A 23,133-nucleotide genomic window follows, 5' to 3' on the forward strand; every position below is an offset into this window, starting at 1 on the left:
CGCCAGAGGCTAGGAGGACGCAGGTCTGTCCTGCAATGCCATTCCGATGAGATGTCGATCATCGGGGGAGTGATGTGACCTGGCCCAGCTCCTCGTGTTCTACGACCTTCGGCGAACCGTTCTGCACGCACCCGTTGCACTGCCGAAACACTTCATTCCATACGAACAGCAATATCCCGAATGGGTGCACCACATTTTCTCATGCCAATAATGCGTCCTCTTTCAAATTAACTGATATGACGGTATGATTCGCGCCTACGTCTGCGAGGCATGCTGCACGTCAGCAAGTCTGATCCTTTACCTTCCGTTTTCAGCGACAACGAGAGCCGCAGACACATTTTATCGGTAGGTGGTGTTGCGCCCCAATATCGATGTCGACCTTGAAACCGCAGGACAACGTAATTCAAACGCTAATCATTTTCGCAGAACAGACTAATGTACATGTCCTGTGAAGGTGAGCGTCCTATCTCTAGTCGTTCAAGGTGTTCTGTTTTTTCTGAACTTGAGTGTATTATATAAAACGGCTGGAACTATTTGGAACAGTGAGTGGAGTACACCAACCAAAGTCCCCACAGCTAGTAGCTCTACGGGATATTATCACAAACGATTGGCTTCATCTGGATACGACATACCTGAAGACGGTGGGCTCTCTTCTCGCCTATTGTCCAGAGGCGATGTTCCTCGGTGTTGCTGACGTTCTTGGGTGACTAAATTTTTCGTTCAGTGTGCTTGATTGTGCACAAGAGTGAGCGAGCGAAGAGTCTCGCGTGCCGGATTCCTGCCTCCCCTCTCCCGCCTCGCTGGAGCTATTACGCCAGATTTTTGCGAAGTACCGAGCTGTCGCGAGAGGGGACGCCCTGAGAGAGAGACGTTCCTGCAGCGTGCCTGCGTGGCCGGCAGGAATGGGGGGCGCTGTTGATTTAGGCGCTCACTGGCGTGGCGTGGCCCGCGCTGCGTGTTTTATGGGCCTGCGGCAATTACGGGAATTGTCGGCCGCGCGGCGACATCATCATCGCGCCGGAGGGGACCTGATAGCCGCCGCTCCCCCCGCCCCCTCCCGCAGCAGCTCCGCTGCTGCCTGCCGCTTTGTGTAGCGTCTGCCGCATCCAGTGAGCACCGCATCAGCTTTCTTCAGCTACAGGGCAAAGTGTTCGCGTTAACGTTCACACTAAATTAGCGCTCATGGAAGTGCAACCGTGAACCTGCAAAAACTAGAGAATTGAAGTGTTGTTGTCTGTACTTACGAGGGGCGTTCAATAAGTATTGTAACAGATTTCTTCACGGGCAGTGTCGGTTGAAAAAATTTGGAATTTGTTGTGGGACGTCGCGGAAAATTTCCGCTTCAGCCCCTATAGCTTCATGAACTTCAGACAGGTAGAGGCGTCTGTATGTGAAGCGCGTTGCTAACATAGAGCTGTCACAGAGCTTCCTTTGTCGGAAAACCAGCGCATAGCAGATATTCGTAGACGCTTGAAAAATGTCTACGGGGACTTAGTAGTGAACAAAAGCACAATGAGTCGTTGGACGAGGCGTCTGTCATCTTCACAGCAAGGTCGCACAAACCTGTCCGGTCTCCCAGTCGCACACAGCTGTGCCTCCTACAATATTGTAACGTGCAGACACTCTCTTTCGACGGATCACAGTTAAACCTCGCTGCTCAGCTGAACGTCTGTTGGTAGTGCTGACACACTCGTCCACCAGTTGGGCTACTCAGACGTGTGTGCCCTCCGGGTTCCTCACAGCCTAACAGAAAACAATAAACAGCAACGAAGAACCATTCGTGCGGAATTGCTTGCGCGTTGCTTAGCTGATTGTGACAATTTTTTGTCGAACATCGTCACAGGCGATGAAACATATGCTCGTTCATTCCAACCGGAAACAAAACGGCAATTCATGGAGAGGCGGCACACCACATCAGCTCCGTCAGCTGGTAAAATCGTGACGACTTCCATCTGCTTGGCCCAATGAAGGGTACACTCCACGGAAAGCAGTGCGTGGTTCATGGGGTGTTTATTGATGTAGCAAGACGTTGGCTGCAATGTTGGCCATTAGAGTGGTACCATGCGGACACACAGGCCCTGGGAGGAATGTGATGTAAGGCCGTCGCATTGCAAGGAGATTATGTTGGAAAATAGGGTCTTGTAACCAAAAGAGTGCGCAATAATCTTGAATAAAACTAACCTGCTAAAAAAATTTTTGCTTTAGTGAATGAAGGCTGAGCCGTGGTAAAAATTACTGTTTTGAAGAGCGCGCCGCAGCGCGTAGTGTGAAGCAGTCGCTTTCCGTTTCTGGCGGTGGCGCCGCTGTGGCAATCGCATCTTTGGTGTCTCCCTCTGGTGGGAAAGGGGAAAGGTTGCCTGTTCACGTGCATTTAAGGGGCGCTATGAGCTCGCCAGTGGCGATTGGTCAGTCGGAGTGAGTCTGGGTCAGTCTCGCGTCACCAACGGCTGGTCTGTCTCTCGTTCCCATTTGTGCGGCAGTTAGTGTCTGTCTGTCGTCGGAGTGCTAGTATGTCTGTCGTTTGGAGCAAACTTTAAAGCCGGCAAATGAGAGTCTTGCCACTCCGCAAGTAACAGAACTCAGCTAGTGGTCGCCCGGTAGGGGCTGAGTTCCTGCATCTGAGTCTGTGCGTTAGGCCGCCAGTCTGCTCGAGTTGCTCGGGCAACGGTCACTGGCGGTTGGATCGATCGGTTGGTCGGTCGCGCACTGAGACGCGAGATAACTTATCCGCCTTGACCGTCGGCGCCTGGGAGGTCGCCACGTGAGTCCAGTGGGCCGCGGCGTATGGCGAGGGGTAGTGACTTCGCGGTCGACACGAGAGCAACAGGAGTCAACCCACGACATCGGTCTGGCTGGCGCGAGCTGTGACGCCGTGAGACGGGAGATCGACGCGCCTTCCTGCGTCCGTTGAAGCGGCTGGCAGCGGACGGTTTGGGAGGGCGTTGCGGGTGCTACGCCAGGTCTTCGACAGAAATCGCAGTTTATTAGAAGTTAAGTGATTGGAGATATGTTGTTTCACTTACTTGTACAATTCTGCTTGTTTTCTTGTGAGGTCACCAGCCGCTTTGTTTCGGGGTCGTCCCACCATTCTTCTCCGTTTGCCCACCCGCGGGAAGGTGGTTATTTATGAGTTGGGTGGTCCGTTTTTCCCTTGTGGAGTAGGAGCGGGTTAGAGCAACCTGCGGTTCGGGTTGTTCAGTAATCTCCCTGTCAATCTGCCATACGTTAATAGCTACCTCTGTCATGTTTGTCGGATTCGGTGTTAACGAATTTATTGCTTGAAGTGTAACGGCCGAATTCCTGAAATATCTTTTTATCTTGCTTATCATCTTGAGAGGCTGTATATGTGTAATGTAGAGCATGTTTGTATATTTTATGTAAGACTGCATTTCATGGGTTTTTATTTAAATCGTCATTTTAGTATATAAAGTTGCCACCCTTCCACCGCAAGAGTTTTTTTTAAAAATCAGGTTGCACCTTCGGTGGCAAGTTAATTTTTTAAATGTTAGTGTTTGGTACCATTTCCATCGCTCCTACGGGGTGCATAGTTTATGTGCTTGTGTGAGTTGTTAAAATTTTTAGTTTAAAGTAATCTTGTGTGTTGCAGATTTGCACCAGTGTAGTCTTTCAGAGGCTGTTGTGAGCAGTCGTGACTACAGCCGTGTCAAAGGCAGCGGCAAGGTTCTCAACCCGAAAGCTCATACTGTCAATATTTGTTCTTACTGTCTATGAATAAAATTGTAACTTGATATTTTGAGGGTGCTTTCTGATTATAATTTTAAATCTGTTTAAAAAAAAGGCTTTTAGGAATAAAATTTCCATTTGTTGAAAGAAATTTAATTTGCTTTCATCAGTTACCCTCTGGCAACTACTTCCACGCTCACATAGTGTGATTAAATGTGTTAATGTTCTTGGTGATCGCTAGTAAATAAATTAAATTCTTAAGAAAAGGTTTCTATATTCTATATCTACTTTCTGCACCTACACATATAACCTGCAAACCATAGTGAAATATAACTAACTGGGTAGTTCCCATTCTATTACGTAGCCTCCTCTGTCCTTATGTAACGTATAAACCACATCCAACTTTACCTTGAAGCGCCTGCTTGTCGCATACATTTTACACCGCGTGCTCTCAGTTGTGAAGTTACTCTCACAACGTGACGTTAATGTCACATGTCGCTGGGCGACGTTATTTCATCTTTCAGCTGCTATTCCGCAGTTGTCTAGTGACTGTACTTGAGGAGGCTGTCAGCTGGGTGATGTGCCGCTGGAAGCGACTCTATAGCCTTTATCGGCAGAAAGACAGTCGCTAAATCTCACTGCTTCGACGGGTCTACGTTGGAGGGGCATGGGCAGTTCGCGAAACTCGGGCAACGAGCCAGGCCGCAGATACTGAAAGCCGGGCCGGCACCTGCACCCCTGACATTAGTCTATGCCATGGGCGCCCAACAAACCCCAGACAATAAATTAGTGTGGCATTGCTTCTTTTCTGTGTAACTAACGAGGTTCAGACTGTGGCACCTTCTTGTCAGCGTGGGAGAATCTATAGCGTTCGCTCTTACAAAATTTGGTTCAGCCAATAGTGTTGCGTCGCTATGGACAGAGTTCGTGGCCGTAAGGTTGACAAATGATGCAGACACCGCTCCAGTTGAGTGCCCCCGTGTTCTAATATGTGCGTCTTGTGTACAAAAAAAGAGAAGTCACATACGCTTTTCCCAACTTTTTCATTAACTTAACAACAATTCTCGTCCGTCACACTGGCAACAACATCTCCTCCATGCATCAGCCTCGTTGTTGTGCGCCCTAAAACACTAATCATCATCATCAGCGATGCATCAGTACAACGTACTCTAAAGTGTTGTGTGGATGCAACGAGCATTGCACGTGCTCGAATTGTATCACAGGTATTCAGAGCTAACAATTCACTGTGCATCAATAGTTTTCGTGTCGCATGCTCCCAGTATCTAGCAGCAACTTCTTGCAGAAAGCTGTTTATCACAGTGTCAGGAAGATTTCTAAAACTAAAGGTAATTTCTGTAATTTTTAACTAGAATGTGTTGAGAATGTGTTTTAATATGCTAATATAACGTAGACAAACACTTATTATTGTTTATTTCATCACAATAGTAAAGGGATACATTTTCTTCGGTGTAGCGCTGGGTTTCCATTCGGCAACGAGCTAGGCTTCCACACTCACAAGACAAAATTCAATAGGACGAATAGAGTAGAGAAGAAGGAGAGAAGGAGGAATTCACCACAAAGATTCAATTCCAGAACTGAAGCGGCCGCAAAACACTACAGCCTGTGCCATCACCAACAGAGAGAAAGTTTCATGTCGTGCTCCTGCATTAGATAATGAATAAATCCAATAAAAGGTCTCTCAGATATAAGTTGCCTGGAAGAAACGCTCTCACATTTGTGCAGTACGTAATATACGAAATATATCTCCATCACAGAAGAAAAACAAATTGTTCTTTCCAATTCCATTAAAAAATAAAAGAATTAGAAAAAGTTTTATGAACGTATTTTCACTTATAATACGGAAATAACATTTTGTGCCAATTACATAAATATATTCTTGTATTTTAATTGCTAGTTTATAAATAAAATCCATCAAAGCAAAACATAAAAAAATTTATTACTATGATAAAAACGTGTTTGAGTCCTGATCTAGCCTACACTCTAAGAAAAAAAAATCACACCACAAAGTAATTATCTGAATGGAACGGAAGTTGTAGAAGCGATGTGCATGTACAGACAAGGAAATGATTACAGTTTAAGAAATATTGTATTATTTCTTCAACTAAAGGAGCACCACAAATTGAAGAAGTGAACAACGCGTTGTTCTACCTCTAGCCCTTATGAAAGCTGTTATTCGCTGTGGCATTGATTTATAGAGTTGTGGGATGTGATCCTGAGAGATATCGTTCCAGATTCCGTCCAACTGGCGCGTTACATCGTCATCAACCCGAGATGGTTGGAAGGCACTGCCCTTAATGCTCCAAAAGTTCTCAATTGGGGAGAGATCCAGCATTCTTGCTGGCCAAGGTAGGGTTTGGTAAGCATGAAGACAAGCTGTACAAACTCTCGTCTTGTGCGGGAGGGTATCTTGCTGAAATGTAAGCCCAGGATGGCTTACCACGAACGAAAGTCAACAACGCGGGGCGTAGAAAATAATCGACGTAGCGTTGTGCTGTAAGGGCGCCGCGGATGACAAACAGAGGTGTCCTGTTATGAAATTAAATGCCACCCCGACATGACTCCGGGTTGTCGGGTCGTATGGCTGCCGGCAGTCAGGTTGGTATCCCACCGCTATCCGGGACGTCTCAAGACACGTCTTCGCTGGTCATCGGGGCTCAGTTCGAAGCGGGGCTCATCACTGAAGACAACTCTACTCAGTGAGCCTCTAGGATGAAAATGTATCTGGAGACTCCCTGGACAGTGGTGCGATACCAACCTGTAGCCCGCCACACGACCCTACAACTAGGAGTGATGGTCTGGGACGAGATTTCATTTCATAGCAGAATTCCTTTGCTTGTCATCCGCGTCACCCTTACAGCCTAGTGGTACGGTATTCTACGCCACGACTTCCTTCATAGCAAGGAAGTCTTACACTTCAGCAAGATAATGCCCGCCCTCACATGGCGAGAGTTTCTACTGCTTTCCTTCATGTTTGCCAATCCCTGCCTTGGCCAGCAAGGATGCCAGATCTCTCCGCATTGGAGCATTATGGACAGTGCCCTCCAACCAGCTCGGGATTCTGATGAACTGACGCGCTAATGGGACAGAATTTGGCACGTTATCCCCAGAAGGACATCCAGTAACTATATCAATCAAGACCAACCGAATAGCGGCTTGCATACGGGCCAGAGGTGGACTAAAGCGTTATTGACTCCCTCGATTTGTGAAGCTTTTTCTCTTGAATAAATTATATATTTTCTGAAATTGTAATCATTTGTTTGCCTGTAGATGTACGTCACATCTACCGATTTTCGTCCGATTCGGATAGTTCCTTCGTGGTGTATCCTTTTTTGTGTATAATCTGCATGTCCCAGCCGCCCGCTTGACCGAGCGGTTCTAGACGCTTCAGTCCGGAACCGAGCAGCTGCTACGGTCGCAAGTTCGAATCCTGCCTCGGGCATGGGTGTGTGTGATGTCCGTAGGTTAGTTAGGTTCAAGTAGTTTTAAGTCTAGGGGACTGATGACCTCAGATGTTAAGTCCCATATTGCTTAGAGCCATTTGAACCATTTTTTCATGTACCAAAATTTTGGCGAATCATACCATTTTTTTAAAAAATTGGTATTTTAGTCTCATTTTGTCCCTGACTAATGCACTGATCACCAGTGTAAAGTTTGCTTCACAGCATCCTGCAAACTGTGGAGGACAGATAGGAGGATATATTTCCGTATGGCGATCGGGAAGAATAACTGCTTAATTGCCGCTGTGAACGCTGTACTCCGTTTAATTTTGTCTCCCGACTCCCTACGGGAGCGAGGCGTAGTGGCCTGTAGTGTATTCACGGATGCCTGACTTTATACTGGTTCTTGAAACTTTTCACGCATGCTTTCTCAGAACAGGTGGCGTCTATCTTGATGATTATGTCGTTTGGAGGTTTTCAGCATTTCCGTGACGCTCTCACTCTTGGTTTTGGCGTTCCTTTTCTTACCCTGTATTTTCCCAATACAATATTTTAATTTTCGTATGGAAATGCTGATTTTTGCCACGGACATGAATCTCGACTTTTTGTTCGTTTTTTTTAAAAAGTAGTTGTTAAAGCCGATGTTCGTAAATCGTGTTAAGTATCTTAATGACTTCAATTCTCTTCGTTTTTCATAACACCAGTTCATTAAATCATAAACTGTTTATGAAACTTCCTGGCAGATTAAAACTGCGTGCCCGACCGAGACTCGAACTCGGGACCTTTGCCTTTCGCGGGAAAGTGCTCTACCATCTGAGCTATCGAAGCACGAAACATCCCCCAGGCTGTGGCTAAGCCATGTCTCCGCAGTATCCTTTCTTTCAGGAGTGCTAGTTCTGCAAGGTTCGCAGGAGAGCTTCTGTAAAGTTTGGAAGGTAGGAGACGAGATACTGGCAGAAGTAAAGCTGTGAGTACCGGGCGTGAGTCGGGCTTCGGTAGCTCAGATGGTAGAGCACTAGCCCGCGAAAGGCAAAGGTCACTAGTTCGAGTCTCGGTCGGGCACACAGTTTTAATCTGCCAGGAAGTTTCATATCAGCGCACACTCCGCTGCAGAGTGAAAATCTCATTCTGATAAACTGTCTAGCAATATTTTGCACAATTAAAGAATAAATCAGGAATAGAATAACAAAAAATGTGCTAAGCATCAAAGTCCCCCCAGACGGTGGAAGACGGGAACACTTAAGAAACTTCGTCATTAGTTTCTCGCCTCAAACGATGACCTGTAATTGTTCACGAGCGCTGGGTTTACTTCCTTTGTCAACCATTTCAACTCGTTCTCGCAGGAAAACAAATATTTAAATGAAGTTACACCATGCATGAAGATGGCTGTATTAAATTTCCTTACTTCGTAAAAATTTGTTTATTTCTCAACAAAGTCTCGTCTTTGCAGAGTACAATTAATCTGACAGATTTCTACGTTACTTAATAACTGGATCTAGCCGTATATCCGTCGAATAGCTTAACTGCTTGATTACCTGATTACTAGCTCGGTGAAAATGCTAGTTTGGAAAGTAATCCAATGTTTCAATAAAGCTTATACACCACCGTCGCTACTTGCATAGTATGTTTCATCTTTTCTTTTCTTTTTTTTTTTTTTGTTTTTATAATCAGAAAGTTCATACTCGGTTGCATCTAACCGCAGGAAATCGCCATAGCTACACGGAAGGGTACAATATGCAAAAACATTTTGTGAGGGAGGGGGGGGGGGGAGGGAGCGAAATTTCTGATGTGTCTTCCCTACGGTTACTCTGTTCCGTAATACTAGCAACCCGACCGACTTCCCACTGGTGGCACCAGGTATCTGCGAGCGAACGACTTGTCTGGTAATAGATCGTACTTCTATACATAAACTTTCTCAGTGAATCAGTCTATTTGTTAGTGATAATGTACTGAAATCCCTACAGTAGTTTCTGAGATTGCCCTTCATATAGAGAAGGAAAAAATAGGTGATGGATTTAAATTCATTATAGTTCAGCCAATTTAGACAAGCAATTTATAAATTAAATACACAAACCTTCTTTATCAGTCAGTCTGTCTATTAGTGAAAGCCGTATGAAAATCGCTACAGTAGTTTCTGAGATTAGCCTTCACATACCGGCAAAAAACGGGGCAGGGTGACATTACTTTAGGAATATTTATATAGAAACTGTTCAAAAAAGGATTTAGCACCACTTCCTGACTTCCAGTCTTGTCACTGGAAACCTCTTTCTCAACATTGTTTTGATCACTGAAAACAGTAACAACCTGTGTGATGTAGCTGAAAGCAAACCTTAATTCTCAGTGAGCGATGCGTGTCTCCAGTATTAACGACACAGTGCACCTAACTACTCTGTTTCGTGTTTAGGAGTCAACACGCTTCGAAGACACAAAACACTGAAGATCTCCCTCTTGACAGTCGCCTGTGTTGTGGGAGCCCTGCTCCTCTCTGCTTAACCAGGAACCAGTGAGTCTACATTGCACAGTAACTCAGTAATAAGGTGGAAATTGTAAACTCCTTGACCTGGACAGGGCCGCGGATGACGTATTAAATCCGGGTAACTGTGGTTCAGCGCTGGCGACGACCAACAGGAACTGATGCAATATGAATGGGTAGTGTGTGTTCTTTCAGACATTTCCAAAAGAACAGACACCACGCATTCATATAACAGATTCGCCTAGATGGGCAATGAGTCCACCTTCTAGTGTGGTTTAACAAGTATGCCCGACATTCTGCGGGAATCTCAGAGTAGCGAGCACGGAGGAAATGGACGGGGACTGCGCATAGGTGTCGCTGGGTGAGAATGTGGGTAGGCCGTGAGGCGTGCCGAGATAACGCGAAGTTCTGATGAACACTGTGTCACGGGTGGTGCAGTGGATAACGCACCTGTCTCGTAACCGGAAGATTCCATGTTCGAATCCCAGTCCAGCACGCTTTTTCATTCGTCGCCGCTGATTCCCCATAATGTCCCGATGCAGCTTACATCAGTAATCTCTTCCCTTTCCTTTCCTTGACCCCTCCCACCTTCAATTAACGTATAAAGAAATGGTGCTGCAGGGCACAGACAAAAACTCGAGGAGCTTGTGTATACCAGGAATACTATTATATTACTCAATTTTATCCCATTCCATCCCGTAAACTTGGACAAGGAAATTAATTCCAAACCATCGGTTGCAAAATCATTTTGTGTAAACTGTAACCTTGAACCTTCACAGGTAAGACTAAACGCTTGGAGAAATCTGCTATGGCGTAATAAGACTTCTGTTAGAAGCAGTTGTCCAGAAGCATTCTGCCTGTGAATCGTGCAGGAAAGAATTGCTACTGGTTGCATCTCAGTTCGTTTCCTGATACCAGCTGAAGAGCTGCGAGTGACAGGTCGCCGTCGTGCACAGGGCGCGCTCTCGGCGGTCAGCCAAAGGCTCGGGACTGACCGGATATTGGCGCCGCCTCTGTCTCTTTGAGCGCTCTCCTCCCACCGAGAGCATCCTTTTACCAGCGGGAACCGTCAGATCTGATATCTGATCGCTTGCTCAGCTGCGCTGGGGATCTCAGACCGGAACGTTCTGTAAAAATGGAAATGTCGTGTGGCTAGGGCCTCCCGTCGGGTAGACCTGTCGCCTTTTGAGTTGAAGCCACTTCGGCGACTTGCGTGTCGATGGGGGTGAGATGATGATTTTAGAGACAACACAACACCCACTCCCTGAGCGGAGAAAAATCTCCGACCCAGCATGGAATCGAACCCGGGTCTCTTGGCATGACAGTCCTTCGCGCTGACCACTTTTTTCTTTATTTTTTTATTTTTTATTTCTCTTTTCTCTTTTTTTCAACGAGACACAAAACTTTTTTTTTCTTTACCACCTTTTTTTTTCAAAGATAAATGAAGCTCTAATTTATTTTTCTTTTTTGAAGAAAAAAAGAAGTTTTGTCTGATTTATGGCAAAAACAATTACTGCATTTCTTCTACTAGACTCCTTTGGGCGGCGACTGTAATAGTCCTGGTGCTGTATAGGGGCAAGGTGTTGATACAGTCCAACTCCGTTTGAGTGAAATCGTGCGTCCGCTTATATTTGCGTTTTGTGGATGAATATCCACCTGGGAACTATTTGGATCGGGGCACACAAGAAGTACGAGCCTAACAACGAAATTGTGACGTCACACTAGTCGCCTTGTCCGCCACAATTCGCGAATGCTCGTCTCATTGCAGTGCCCACGGGGAATCAGGATGCCAATAGACAGTTACCTACCTAGGGTCTTCACTTTGTCGTGTGCTATCAAGAGCTTGCATGCAATTATACACGCAGTTAAGAATTATTAAACTCGTCTGAAATAGTTACTCGTTCCCTGTCGGAGACGTGTGCTGGTTCTCGTAAGACCTGCAGTGTCACGTGCCGTGACGTACGGACCACGGTCTATCTTTCTGTTGGGCGTCGATTTGGGTGACGCGAGGTGGAAGAGTGACATAGTCCGTGTTGTGTGCACCGTCTTTCGCGTCCAACCACTAATGTGTTGTGCCTCTCTGCGGGCTAGGCCTGAGTGTGTCGTCCTCTCTTTATTCGTGTGTTGTGTGTCTCATACTTTCTGGCGGATAGAATTACATTTACGTCTTTTACGAGGCTTATACCAGAGCAGTGAAAAAAATGTATTAGTTTAAAAGTTATAGTGCGTTGCTCCCAGACTGAAACCTAGTCTGCACGTAAATGTGGCCCTGGCCAGGGATATCAAGCAACAGAGAACAGCAACATCCGTTAAATAATTCAGCTCGTATGGATTACAGCGCTGCCTAGTACTTGCAATGTACTGGCTGTCCGCTTTTCGCTTGTGGTTCGTTCTCCTGAACCAGACTCATTCTACACCCGATGGTAGCGCCGCGCTTCAGTCTCTACGTTCGGCGATTGCCAGCGGGATACGATACATCATCACATCAGCAAGGACTCACTTGTTTCCACTTATCAAGCTTGTGGTGCTGGAAAAAATACAGACCGAAAATTCTCCGTCGTTCGTTAACTTAGTGTTCTTTTACCAATTTGATAAGGCGGAGATGTGTCATTGCTTCTGCGCCCTGAGCACCTTCAAACTGTTGAACAACGTTCTGCTGTTATGCCATGAATATATCATTCTCAGAATTCAAAGAACAATAGCAGTTTTTCTCTGGTCACTGACAGCTTGGCTCTGGTTAAAAGTTATTTGGTTGTCTAGCATAAATTTTCGCATATTAATATTTCGTTCTGACGCAGTGTAGCGCTTTCGAATATAAGATGCGATTGCTTGAAATATCCAATTTCCTTTTTTTAACACTCTGTTTACATGTATATGGTCGTTAGACTATTCATATTTTCGCTTTTGAAAGTAAACGTAAGGATGGCCTTTCGTTTCTCAGTGAAATAACTGTTTTTGTTTTTTTGGAAGATGTCACCTGTCTGAACGTTTTCAGCTTTAATGGATTTGTATGATGGCTGAGAATGGTGGGGTGGGGAGGGATCAGGTCTGAAAACACCGCAGCACTAGGGTTTAGATACTTCTTAAAGAAAAAGCTATTTGAAATAAATGAGTTGTCTCAATGAAAAAAGGAGTCTAAATATCTCGTTTCTGAAACCTAGTTTTGCGCACAAGACCATATTAAAATTAATGCGAATTAATTAAAACGATGAGATAAAATGGAAATTACATTCCATGTTGAAAACCTAGTTCAAAATTCATATTTAGTACATAAAATGCTATTTTTTGAGGAGGATGACTATAACATTTCGTTCAAGTTTTATTCAAGACAGACAACCTAATGAATGAATGAATACCCGGATGAAACGATATCTAATAAGCATGATATGCATGCGTCTATAACCGGTGCTCTGTGAGGGGCTTCTCCTTTTACCATGAATCACTGAACCATACAGTAAATTGCCCTTCGGACTTAACTATACCAAGTGGTTACAATTAAAGTGCAGCTACTCACAGATATCCAGTGTGGGGTGTAATTATCGTGTGGCAGCGGAACTTGGTAGATATACTAACGCGTTAATGCGGAAGCGATTTATTAATTCCAATTTTGGCCACCAGGTGCAAATATGGCGCTGTGAATGCAAGAAAGACGAATAGGAATGGGACCTAGGCAAGTAAAGTCGAAGTCAGGAAGGCATAATGTTGCTTTTGTAACTCGTATTGACTGCCTCTTACACAATAGGTTCAATATGAACACCGGAGACGTCGACGAGAGATGCTGTACAGCGCCAGAATAGCACCACGTCGCCAAAATTGGAACTAATTATTTTCCGGCGTAAATCGGATCCACATTAACGCTTTCGCATACCTACCAAGATTCGCTGCTATGCGATAGTTGCAGCCTGCACAGAACCTCAGTGAGTGTCTGTACATTAATTATAACCATCCAGTATATACCCACTGAAAAAATGGAACCCGGAACACATTGACCGAACGCTACTAAACTGATACTCAATATTTATGTGCCTGTGCTGTTGATTAAAATTTCATACTAATGGGAGCAGAAAAGAAACGATTCCTGCAGGTGGAGAAAGGTGTGAGTACGTAATGGTTACTGGGTACGTCTATCGCTATTGGAGTTCTTCAGATGGAGATCACAACACGGCATTCCAAGAGGACGCACGCTTGCAGCTTACTGCCATGTATTTGCTTTGAGAAAGGTCAGATCATTGGCTTGATGAACATGGAAGCATCATACCGACAGAACACACAAACTGTTGGCCGTAATGGAATGATTACGGAACCATGGTGGCGAGTTGGAGTCAAGACAAGAGTGTGGCAAGAAGTATAGGCACAGGTTCTTCGAGAACAACTGTTGTTGTTGTTGTGTTCTTCGGTCCAGAGACTGGTTTGATACACCTCTACACGCTAGTCTATCCAGTCAAAGCCTCTTCATCTGCGAGTAACTATTGCAGCCTACATTCATCTGAACCAGCTTACTGGTCTCTTTCTACAACCCTCTCCCCTTCCCTTCAACACCAAACTAACAATTCCTTGATGCCCCAGAATGTGTCGTATCAACTGATTTCTTACTTTAGTCAAGTTCAAAAAAATGGTTCAAATGGCTCTGAGCACCATGGGACTTAACATCTATGGTCATCAGTCCCCTAGAACTTAGAACTACTTAAACCTAACTAACCTAAGGACATCACACAACACCCAGTCATCACGAGGCAGAATAGTCAAGTTCGAGAATGATTATGCCACACGAAGGTCGTTAGATTTTTCAACAGACTCTGACTTATAAACGGACGACAACAGCCGAAAGAGGAGGAGATTAGTGCTTAACTTCCCGTCGACAACGAGGTCATTAGAGACGGATTTGGGGAGGATGCAGAACGAAAGAGGCCGTCCCCTTTAGAAGGAACCACACCCGTATTTGCCTTAAGCGGTTTAGGGAAATCACAGAATACCTAAATCAGGATATCCGCAAGCGGGTTTGAACCGTCGTCCCCCCCGATTGTGAGTCCTTTGTGTTAGCCACTGCGCTACCCTTCTCAGTTAGAAACGCTGAAATCTGGGTAGAAGTTACAGACATGATGTCAACATAAACGATCGGGAACATATTACTGGAAGCTGTGTCGAGATCCAATTTGCTGTTGTTTACTATTGACAACGTACCACAGGCAGCAGGGACTTGCACGGCGAAGAGCCAGAATCAACTGAAACATTGAATGGCATCCACCCATGAGTCGCGTTTCCGTTTTTGGGGGCGGGATCAACTCTAACGTCTCAGCAGACAAATTAGTGAAAGGTCACAGGAAGCAGCGATTTTCAAAACCTGTTGCTCTCTGACTCCTGAAATCGCACTTTGGGGAGCTGCTGGATTTGATAACAGAACACTAATTGTTGAAGAGCGTTGGCATTTGCCAAGAATGGTGAAACTTTTTCTTATACCCTTCATTACTAGGGTTCCAAATAGCATATTCCAGGAGGATAATGCAAGACCGCACACTGCAATTCACGACTCAAATGCCTTGATGAATGCACGGATTCCCGACTGATCTGCCCGGCCTAATCAGTCATTGATCATGTATAGAATATGATTGGAAGATATATACTTTCATACGAGCCTACAGCCAGCAGTACTCATGAACAGACACAGCAGGTGTTTTAGGCATGCCAAAAAATTTTCAAGATAACATTCGCAAGCGGCTTATTTCCGTCACATAACAAACATAAAACTGTGTTCTCAGCTTTCCACATTTCATACTGATGTTAGTGATGGACATCCAAATGAAATCAAAGTTTCATCATTTAATACCCGTTATGTGATTAACATCTCCATAAAGTTTGGTAAATATCGGCCAAGTGCTTTCATTTCCGTTAGAAAAAAGTTAAATTATATTGGGATGCACGCGACAGCATGCTTATCTAATATATTTCAAAACGTCACGGATAAAAAAGGAATTTTCCGTTGCTCATACCTCGGGTTCTATTGGTGATAAAAAGGTAGGGTCAAGTGGTTTGGATAGCTCTTGGGGTAGGGAACATTTTTATACCCAACAGAAGGATCGTCTTAATGTCGCTGTTCTACAGTACAGGGTCCAAATACGAACACTGCACACTTACTCCTATTTTTTTTACCAATTTTTCGTATCAAAATCGCGATGCGGATTCGATGACGGCTATGCACAGCAAATGACTGAAATTTTTGTATCTTCCTAATATCCTGATCTCAAACGGTCTTGAAAATTTCTTGATATCTTTACCCGTTTCCATGATACAGAGATACAAAGTTATACTACTTCAACATGTAAAATACGAAAGAAAATTCCCGTGTGAGGCGAAAAAGCAGTTTATAACGTGACGTAAAACGGAGAAATATGCTGTAAAGTGTCTCCGTTATCCATGTTGTAGTCATGCAAATTCCTTTCCGCGAAAAATTCGGTCTGAGGTGTAAATTTAGTATTGCGATATTTCAATTTCATATAACGAAACATAAGAAAAATTCGGAGTAGGTATTAAAATCCATGGAGAAGAAATAAAAAAACTTCGAGGTTCGCCGATGACATTGTAATTCTGACAGAGACAGCAAAGGACTTAGAAGACCAGTTGAACGGAATGGATAGTGTCTTGAAAGGAGGATATAAGATGAACATCAGCAAAAGCAAAACGATGATAATGGAATGTAGTCGAATAAAATCGGGTGATGCTGAGGGAATTAGATTAGGAAATGAGACACGTAAAGTAGAAAAGGAGTTTTGCTATTTGGGGGAGCAAAATAACTGATGATGGTCGAAGTAGAGAGGATATAAAATGTCGACTGGCAATGGCAAGGAAAGCGTTTCTGAAGAAGAGAAATTTGTTAACATCGAGTATAGATTTAAGTGTCAGGAAGTCGTTTCTGAAAGTATTTGTATGGAGTGTAGCCATGTATGGAAGTGAAACATGGACGATAATTAGTTTGGACAAGTAGAGAAGAGAATAGAAGCTTTCGAAATGTGGTGCTACAGAAGAATGCTGAAGATTAGCTGGGTAGATCATATAACTAATGAGGAGGTATTGAATAGGATTGGGGAGAAGAGAGGTTTGTGGCACAACTTGACTAGAAGAAGGGATCGGTTGGTAGGACATGTTCTGAGACATCGAGGGATCACCAATTTAGTATTGGAGGGCAGCGCGGAGGGTAAAAATCGTAGAGGGAGACCAAGAGATGAATACATTAAACAGATAGAGAAGGATGTAGGTTGCAGTAGGTACTGGGAGATGAAGAAGCTTGCACAGGATAGAGTAGCATGGAGAGCTGCATCAAACCAGTCTCAGGACTGAAGACCACAAGAAGAACATAAGTAAACTAAATTTTACAGACCAATACATTTCTTTTCATATGTTACATGCCCTGCCGCAGCAGGGGAAATAAAGGAACCATCGGAAAAATGCAGCTATTAGAGCAAAAAAATTCGAATGTGTTCCTGTTTATTTAAAAGACTGACTGAAGAGTGGCGTATCAGAGCTGCCGCAGGTCTACTTCCCTCAGCACCTTTAAAAATTTTCTTAAAAATTTCGGCATGTGGACATATTCGCGCTTTTTATGCTGAGAGAGTAGAAGACAGCGGCAAAGAGACGGAGAAGTAATAAATACTAGAAGATAGTAAACAGTGATTATGTTGTAGAAAGAGCGAAGGAGGTAATGGCAGTGTGAGAGAAAGAGAGGGATACAGTGGCAGTGGAACGTAGTTGACAATGACTGGTGCTAGCAAAATAGGAAATAGTAGAGTGCTGAGGGGGAGGGGGGAGGGAATTAAGACAAAGTGGAAGTGGGTGAGAGTCAATGATAATGAGAGACAGAATATATGACAACGACAACAAGGAAGAGAGAGATAGTGACAGGAAAAGTGATAGCAGTAGGAAGGTACGAATGAGATATTAGCAGTAAGAGACAGCATAATAGAGACAGTGACAGTGAGAGGAAACTCTAGTAGTAGGACAGAACGAAGTGAACTGTGGGCGTGATACAGGGGAAAATGACACAAAGAGACAAAGAGATAATGACAATGAGTGGGGCTGAATGAGAGCGTGAGAGAGGGCAACTGGGAGTAGATGGATATAAGCGACTTACAATGATGAACTAGACGATTTGAGTGAGTTACAGTTAGAGGAGCTCTGTAGGAGTTTGAGGTGAGTTGCGTGTTACAAAAAGCGCGAATATATTCAAAAGCCAACATTTTTGGGAAAATTTTTAAAGGTACTGAGGACGATAGAATGAGCCATCTGGTACCCCACTTTTCAGTTAGTCTTTTAAATAAATAGGGACATGTTAGCAATTTTGTGCTCCTATAGCAGCATCTATTCGCTGGTAGTAGTCATGTCGTTATTGTGAAGTGTAGCTCGTACAAACAGCTCAAAAAGCACTGATTAAAACAAGCTGCCTCAGATGAAAATGGACATTTCTATGGGAATCTAAGGTGAGACATGATGCGTGTAACACGTTTGCTTGTGAAGTTGTCAGATTGTCAGTCCAAAAACTTTCGAGGCTGGTTTAATAAAAAAAATAGAGAAAAGCTACGATGCTGAGTTTAATATTTCACCTGTTCTGCATAGGCTCCCCCACTTGAGCACAATACACACAACGTTCATATAATCATGTGAAATTGTTAGAAAAGTCCTATCGGATGTTGTTCAACTCGCGCGTCACATTGGCTCGAATGTCATATGCTCAAATGGTTCAAATGGCTCTGAGCACGATGGGACTTAATATCTGAGGTCATCAGTCCCCTAGAACTAGGAACTACTTAAACCTAACTAACCTAAGGACATCACACACATCCATGTCCGAGACAGGATTCGAACCTGCGACCGTAGCGGTCGCTTGGTTCCAGACTGAAGCGCTTAGAACCGCTCGGCCACAGCGGCCGGCAGTGTCATGTGTCATCAAAGCGTTGCCCCTTCAAGCGAGTTTATGCACTGCGACATTTTATGATAGGTTCGTACTGATAACACCAAATCTTGTCATTCAAGATAATTTTTTCCAGAAAACAATATTGTCCTCGTTTTGCATATCAGTCTAGTCACGGCAAGCGTCCACGCGTTGTTGTTTTTACTTGGAGTACACTATCAGGTTCTGGCACGAACAAGGCGGCTTTCTGACGCAATTACTTAGATCTGGAGATGATCCAGAGAGATCGAAACATGTGATGTAATTAAAAATGTTCAACTTTGACTGAAGAGTAAATGGGAATTATTTTATATATTTCTCTGACTTGCACTTTCTTGGACATTATGCTAAAGTATGTACTGTATCTCCTGAGGCGGTCATGAACTTGAAGTGTGTAAATGCCATGTAACGATAATTATTATTGTATGAGTAGCTGGCGAAGCATGCCAGCGAGTAAATAAATGAATTATATAGCAATTCCATGGGCATCCGAGGTTCTGTGTCTGAACTCTGTATTCTTTTGTCGTCTTCTTCTGATACTGGACTTGAAGGGAAAATAACGATTCAGGAGAGAGACAATTAATTATTTATGGTCCCGTAATCACCCTGAGTACTGAGCTAGTTTGCTGACTGCTGATCCGCGTCGGGCTAAATTAAATTACATTACACTGTTCATAGTATTATTAGAGTTCTTTCTCTTTTGTTTTGACATCACTTTATTAAAAGCTATCAAAGCAGATATAATAAATTTAAAAATTTATTGAATTACAAGTCCTGTACTAAGTAATGTTGTATACACATTATTGTTATTGCATTACAACGTTTTATTTCTTTTATGGTAATTTAACTATTTACTATTATTGTAAAAAAACAAATTTATGTAATTGTTATAACTGTACAGATGTGTTGCATTTTAAAAGTGGAACGTGACGGAAGTTGTATTTGAGGGAGACCGTGACAGTAACAGAGTATGTATGACCTATCATAAAACGAATCCTGGTCCCCCCCCCCCCTCCCCCCTGTCTGTCACAAAGCACTCATTCTTTCTATTATTTTAATAAATACAGCAACCAGCCAATTTTTATGTATTTTTATTTATGCCGAAACGCGTCTTGAGCTTACACCCACCTTCAGTTAGCGTAATACTTATTTCAGTCTGCAGTTAATACGTAGTTTGAACATCGACTGCAATATGGATGCTGCAGCTGTCCTGTACAAAATACCGATTCATCCTTTGTTGAGATGTAGCAACTGTATCAGCGCACATCTGCTGGCGGTGACGGTGCGGCACAGAGCAGGCCGTTAAAAACTCCCGGGCAGCGTGATTCTGGGCGCCGGGGCGGCTACAGCAGCTGCCGGAAGGCGGCGCAGGTGTCGCCTGTGTCTGCGCCCGCGGCCGTGACGCCGCAGCTTCCGGGCCGCCACCTGTGCCCAGCTCTCTGCATGGGAATGCCAGCACAATATCGCACGGTGCAGCGAACCATGTGGCCAGGGGGAACCGACGACACCTGTGCCGAATTTCCCGCGCACCAGACTCATAATTAGTGGCATATCGTGAGAACACTACTGCCAGCCCCTTATCTTCTAGTGCCACTCCTACACACGGCTGTCAAATGACACAGTACAATACAAAAAGCGTTCCAGTCAGCAAATTGGAATTCCGCGGGTCCCGTACACCCGCTTAAAATCGTGTAGGGCCCCCGCGATCACGCAGAATTGCCGCAATACGAATTGGCACGTACTAGACTAACGTCTGAAGTAATGTTGGAGGGAACTGATACCACGAATCATGCAGGACTGTCCATAAATCCGTAAGAATACGGAGTGGAGATCTCTTCTGAATAGCACGTCGCAGGGCATCCCAGATATGCTCAATAATGTTCATGACTGTGGAGTTTGGTGACCAGCGGAAGTTCCTGGAGCCACTCTGTAGTAATTCTGGACCTGTGGGGTGTCGCATTATCATGCTGGAATTGCCCAAGTCCGTTGGAATGCACAATTAACTTGAATGGATGCAGGTGATCAGACAAGATGCTTACGTACGTGTCACCTGTCGAAGTCGTGTGTAGAAGTGTCAGGGTCTCTTATCACTCCAACTGCACACGCCCCACACCATTACAGACCCTCCACAAGCCTGAACAGTTCCCTACTGATAAGCAGGGTCCATAGATTCATGAGGTTGTCTCCATACCGGTACACGTCCATACAATTTGAAACGAGACTCGTCCGACCGTGCAACATGTTTCCAGTCAACAACAGTCCAATGTCGGTGTTGACGGGCCCAGGGTACACGAGTGGGTCTTCGGCTCCAAAAGCCCATATTGATGACGTTTCGTTGAATGTTTCGCACGCTGACACTTTTTGATGGCCCAGCATTGAATCTGCAGCAATTTTCGAAAGAGCTGCACTTCTGTCACGTTGAACGATTCTCTTCAGTCGTCGTTGCTCCAATTCTTGCAGGATATTTTTCCGGCCGCAGCAATGTCGGAGATTTGATGTTTTACCGGATTCCTGATACTCACGGTACACCCGTGAAATAGTCGAACGCGAAAATCCCCACTTCACCCTATCTCGGTATCTCGGAGATCGTGTGTCCCATCTCTCGTGCGCCGACTACAACACCACATTCAAAGTCACTTAAATCTTGATAACCTGCCATTGTAACAGCGTAAACGATCAAACAACTGCGCCACACACTTTCTGTTCAAAAATGGCTCTGAGCACTATGGGACTCAACTGCTGAGGTCATTAATCCCCTAGAACTTAGAACTAGTTAAACCTAACTAACCTAAGGACATCACAAACATCCATGCCCGAGGCAGGATTCGAACCTGCGACCGTAGCGGTCTTGCGGTTCCAGACTGCAGCGCCTTTAACCGCACGGCCACTTCGGCCGGCTCACACTTTCTGTCTTATATAGGCGTTGCCGAGCGCAGCGCCCTATTCTGCCTGTTTACACATCTATTTATTTGAATATGCATACCCATACCAGTTCTTCTGGCGCTTCTGTATATATAACAGGTACAAGAACTAAGGGAGAACAATAGGAATGGAAGACGAAGAATTAAATGCTCGGATTAAAAAGCGTGTAAGAGAAGGATTCAGTCTTTCTTTCTCCCTTGCTGTTTAATTTATACATCGAAGAAACAATGACGGAAATAAAAGAAAGTTTCAGGGGTGGAAATTGTTGTGACGAGTTGTCACAAGTGAATTGTGTTCCAGACAGATGATAAATTACATAATTAAAGCACGTGTAAAATGTAACAATTGAAATATATTTACAGTAAAACTAAACATTTATCTTCTGTCATAAAACTACTTCTTTGCTGTGACTGTGGATCAGCGCGTAGGTACAATTACACTATGTGATCAAAAGTATCCAGACATCCCCCCAAAAACATTTGTTTTTCATGTTAGGTGCATTGTGCTGCCACCTACTGCCAGGTACTCCATGTCAGCGACCTCAGTAGTCATTAGACATCATGAAAGAGAAGAATGGGGTGCTCCGCGGAACTCACGAACTTCGAACGTGGTCAGATGATCGGGTGTCATTTGTGTCATACCTCTGTCTGCGAGATTTAGAGACCGCGACAGCTGAAGAGGATCGTAGTATGTAATAGGCAGACATCTATCCAGATCATCATACAGGAATTCCAAACTGCATCAGGATTCACTGCAAGTACTATGACAGTTAGGCGGAAGGTGAGAAAACTTGGACTTCATGTCCGAGCGGCTGCTCATAAGCCACACATCACACCGCTAAATGCCAAACGATGCTTCGCTTGGTGTAAGGAGCGTAAACGTTGGACGACTAAACAGTGGAAGAACGTTGAGTAGAGTGACGAATCACGGTACACAATGTGGCTATCAGATGGCGGGGTGTGGGTATGGCGAATGTCCGGTGAACGTCATCTGCCAGCGTGTGTAGTGCCAACAGTAAAATTCGGAGGCGGTGGTGTTATGGTGTGGTCGTGTTTTTCATGGAGGGGGCATGCACCCTTTTTTATTTTGCTTGGCCCTATCACAGCACAGGCCTACAATGATATTTTAAGCGCCTTCTTGCTTCCCACTGTTGAAGAGCAATTCGGGGATGGCGATTGCATCTTTCAACACGATCGAGCACCTGTTCATAATGCACGGCCTGTGGCGGAGTGGTTACAAGACAATAACATCCCTGTAATGGACTGGCATGCACAGAGTCTTGATGTGAATTTTATAGAACAGCTCTGGGATGTTTTGGAACGCCGATTTCGTGCCAGGCCTCAACGACCGACATCGATACCTCTCCTCACTGCAGCACTCCGTGATGAATGGGCTGTCATTCCCCAAGAAACCTTCCAGCACCTGACTGAAAGTCGCCTGCGAGAGTGGAAGCTGTCATTAAGGCTAAGGGTGGGCCAACACCATACTGAATTCCATCATTACCGATCGAGGGCGCCATGAACTTGTAAGTCATTTTCAGTCAGGTGTCCCGATACTTTTGGTCAGTGTATATACACTGGCAGAATCAATCTACCACTTGTGATGAAACAGACTGTCGTTGGTAAGACAACTCGAAACTCTTTCTTGTAGCGTTGTTC

General features: G+C 44.5%; 1 protein-coding gene across 1 annotated transcript in view; it reads right to left on the bottom strand.

Annotated features, from left to right (window-relative positions):
* LOC126260405 (insulinoma-associated protein 1a-like) overlaps window positions 1-20,037 on the bottom strand; it is a 121,423-nt gene extending 101,386 nt beyond the window's left edge. The window contains exon 1 of the mRNA XM_049957732.1: window positions 19,901-20,037. Coding sequence (XP_049813689.1) covers window positions 19,901-20,037 — 137 coding nt within the window. The remainder of the gene's footprint in view (window positions 1-19,900) is intronic.
* Between the last annotated feature and the right edge of the window lie 3,096 nt (window positions 20,038-23,133).

Source organism: Schistocerca nitens, chromosome 5 (assembly GCF_023898315.1).
Source record: "Schistocerca nitens isolate TAMUIC-IGC-003100 chromosome 5, iqSchNite1.1, whole genome shotgun sequence".
Classification (NCBI taxonomy): Eukaryota; Metazoa; Arthropoda; class Insecta; order Orthoptera; family Acrididae; genus Schistocerca; species Schistocerca nitens.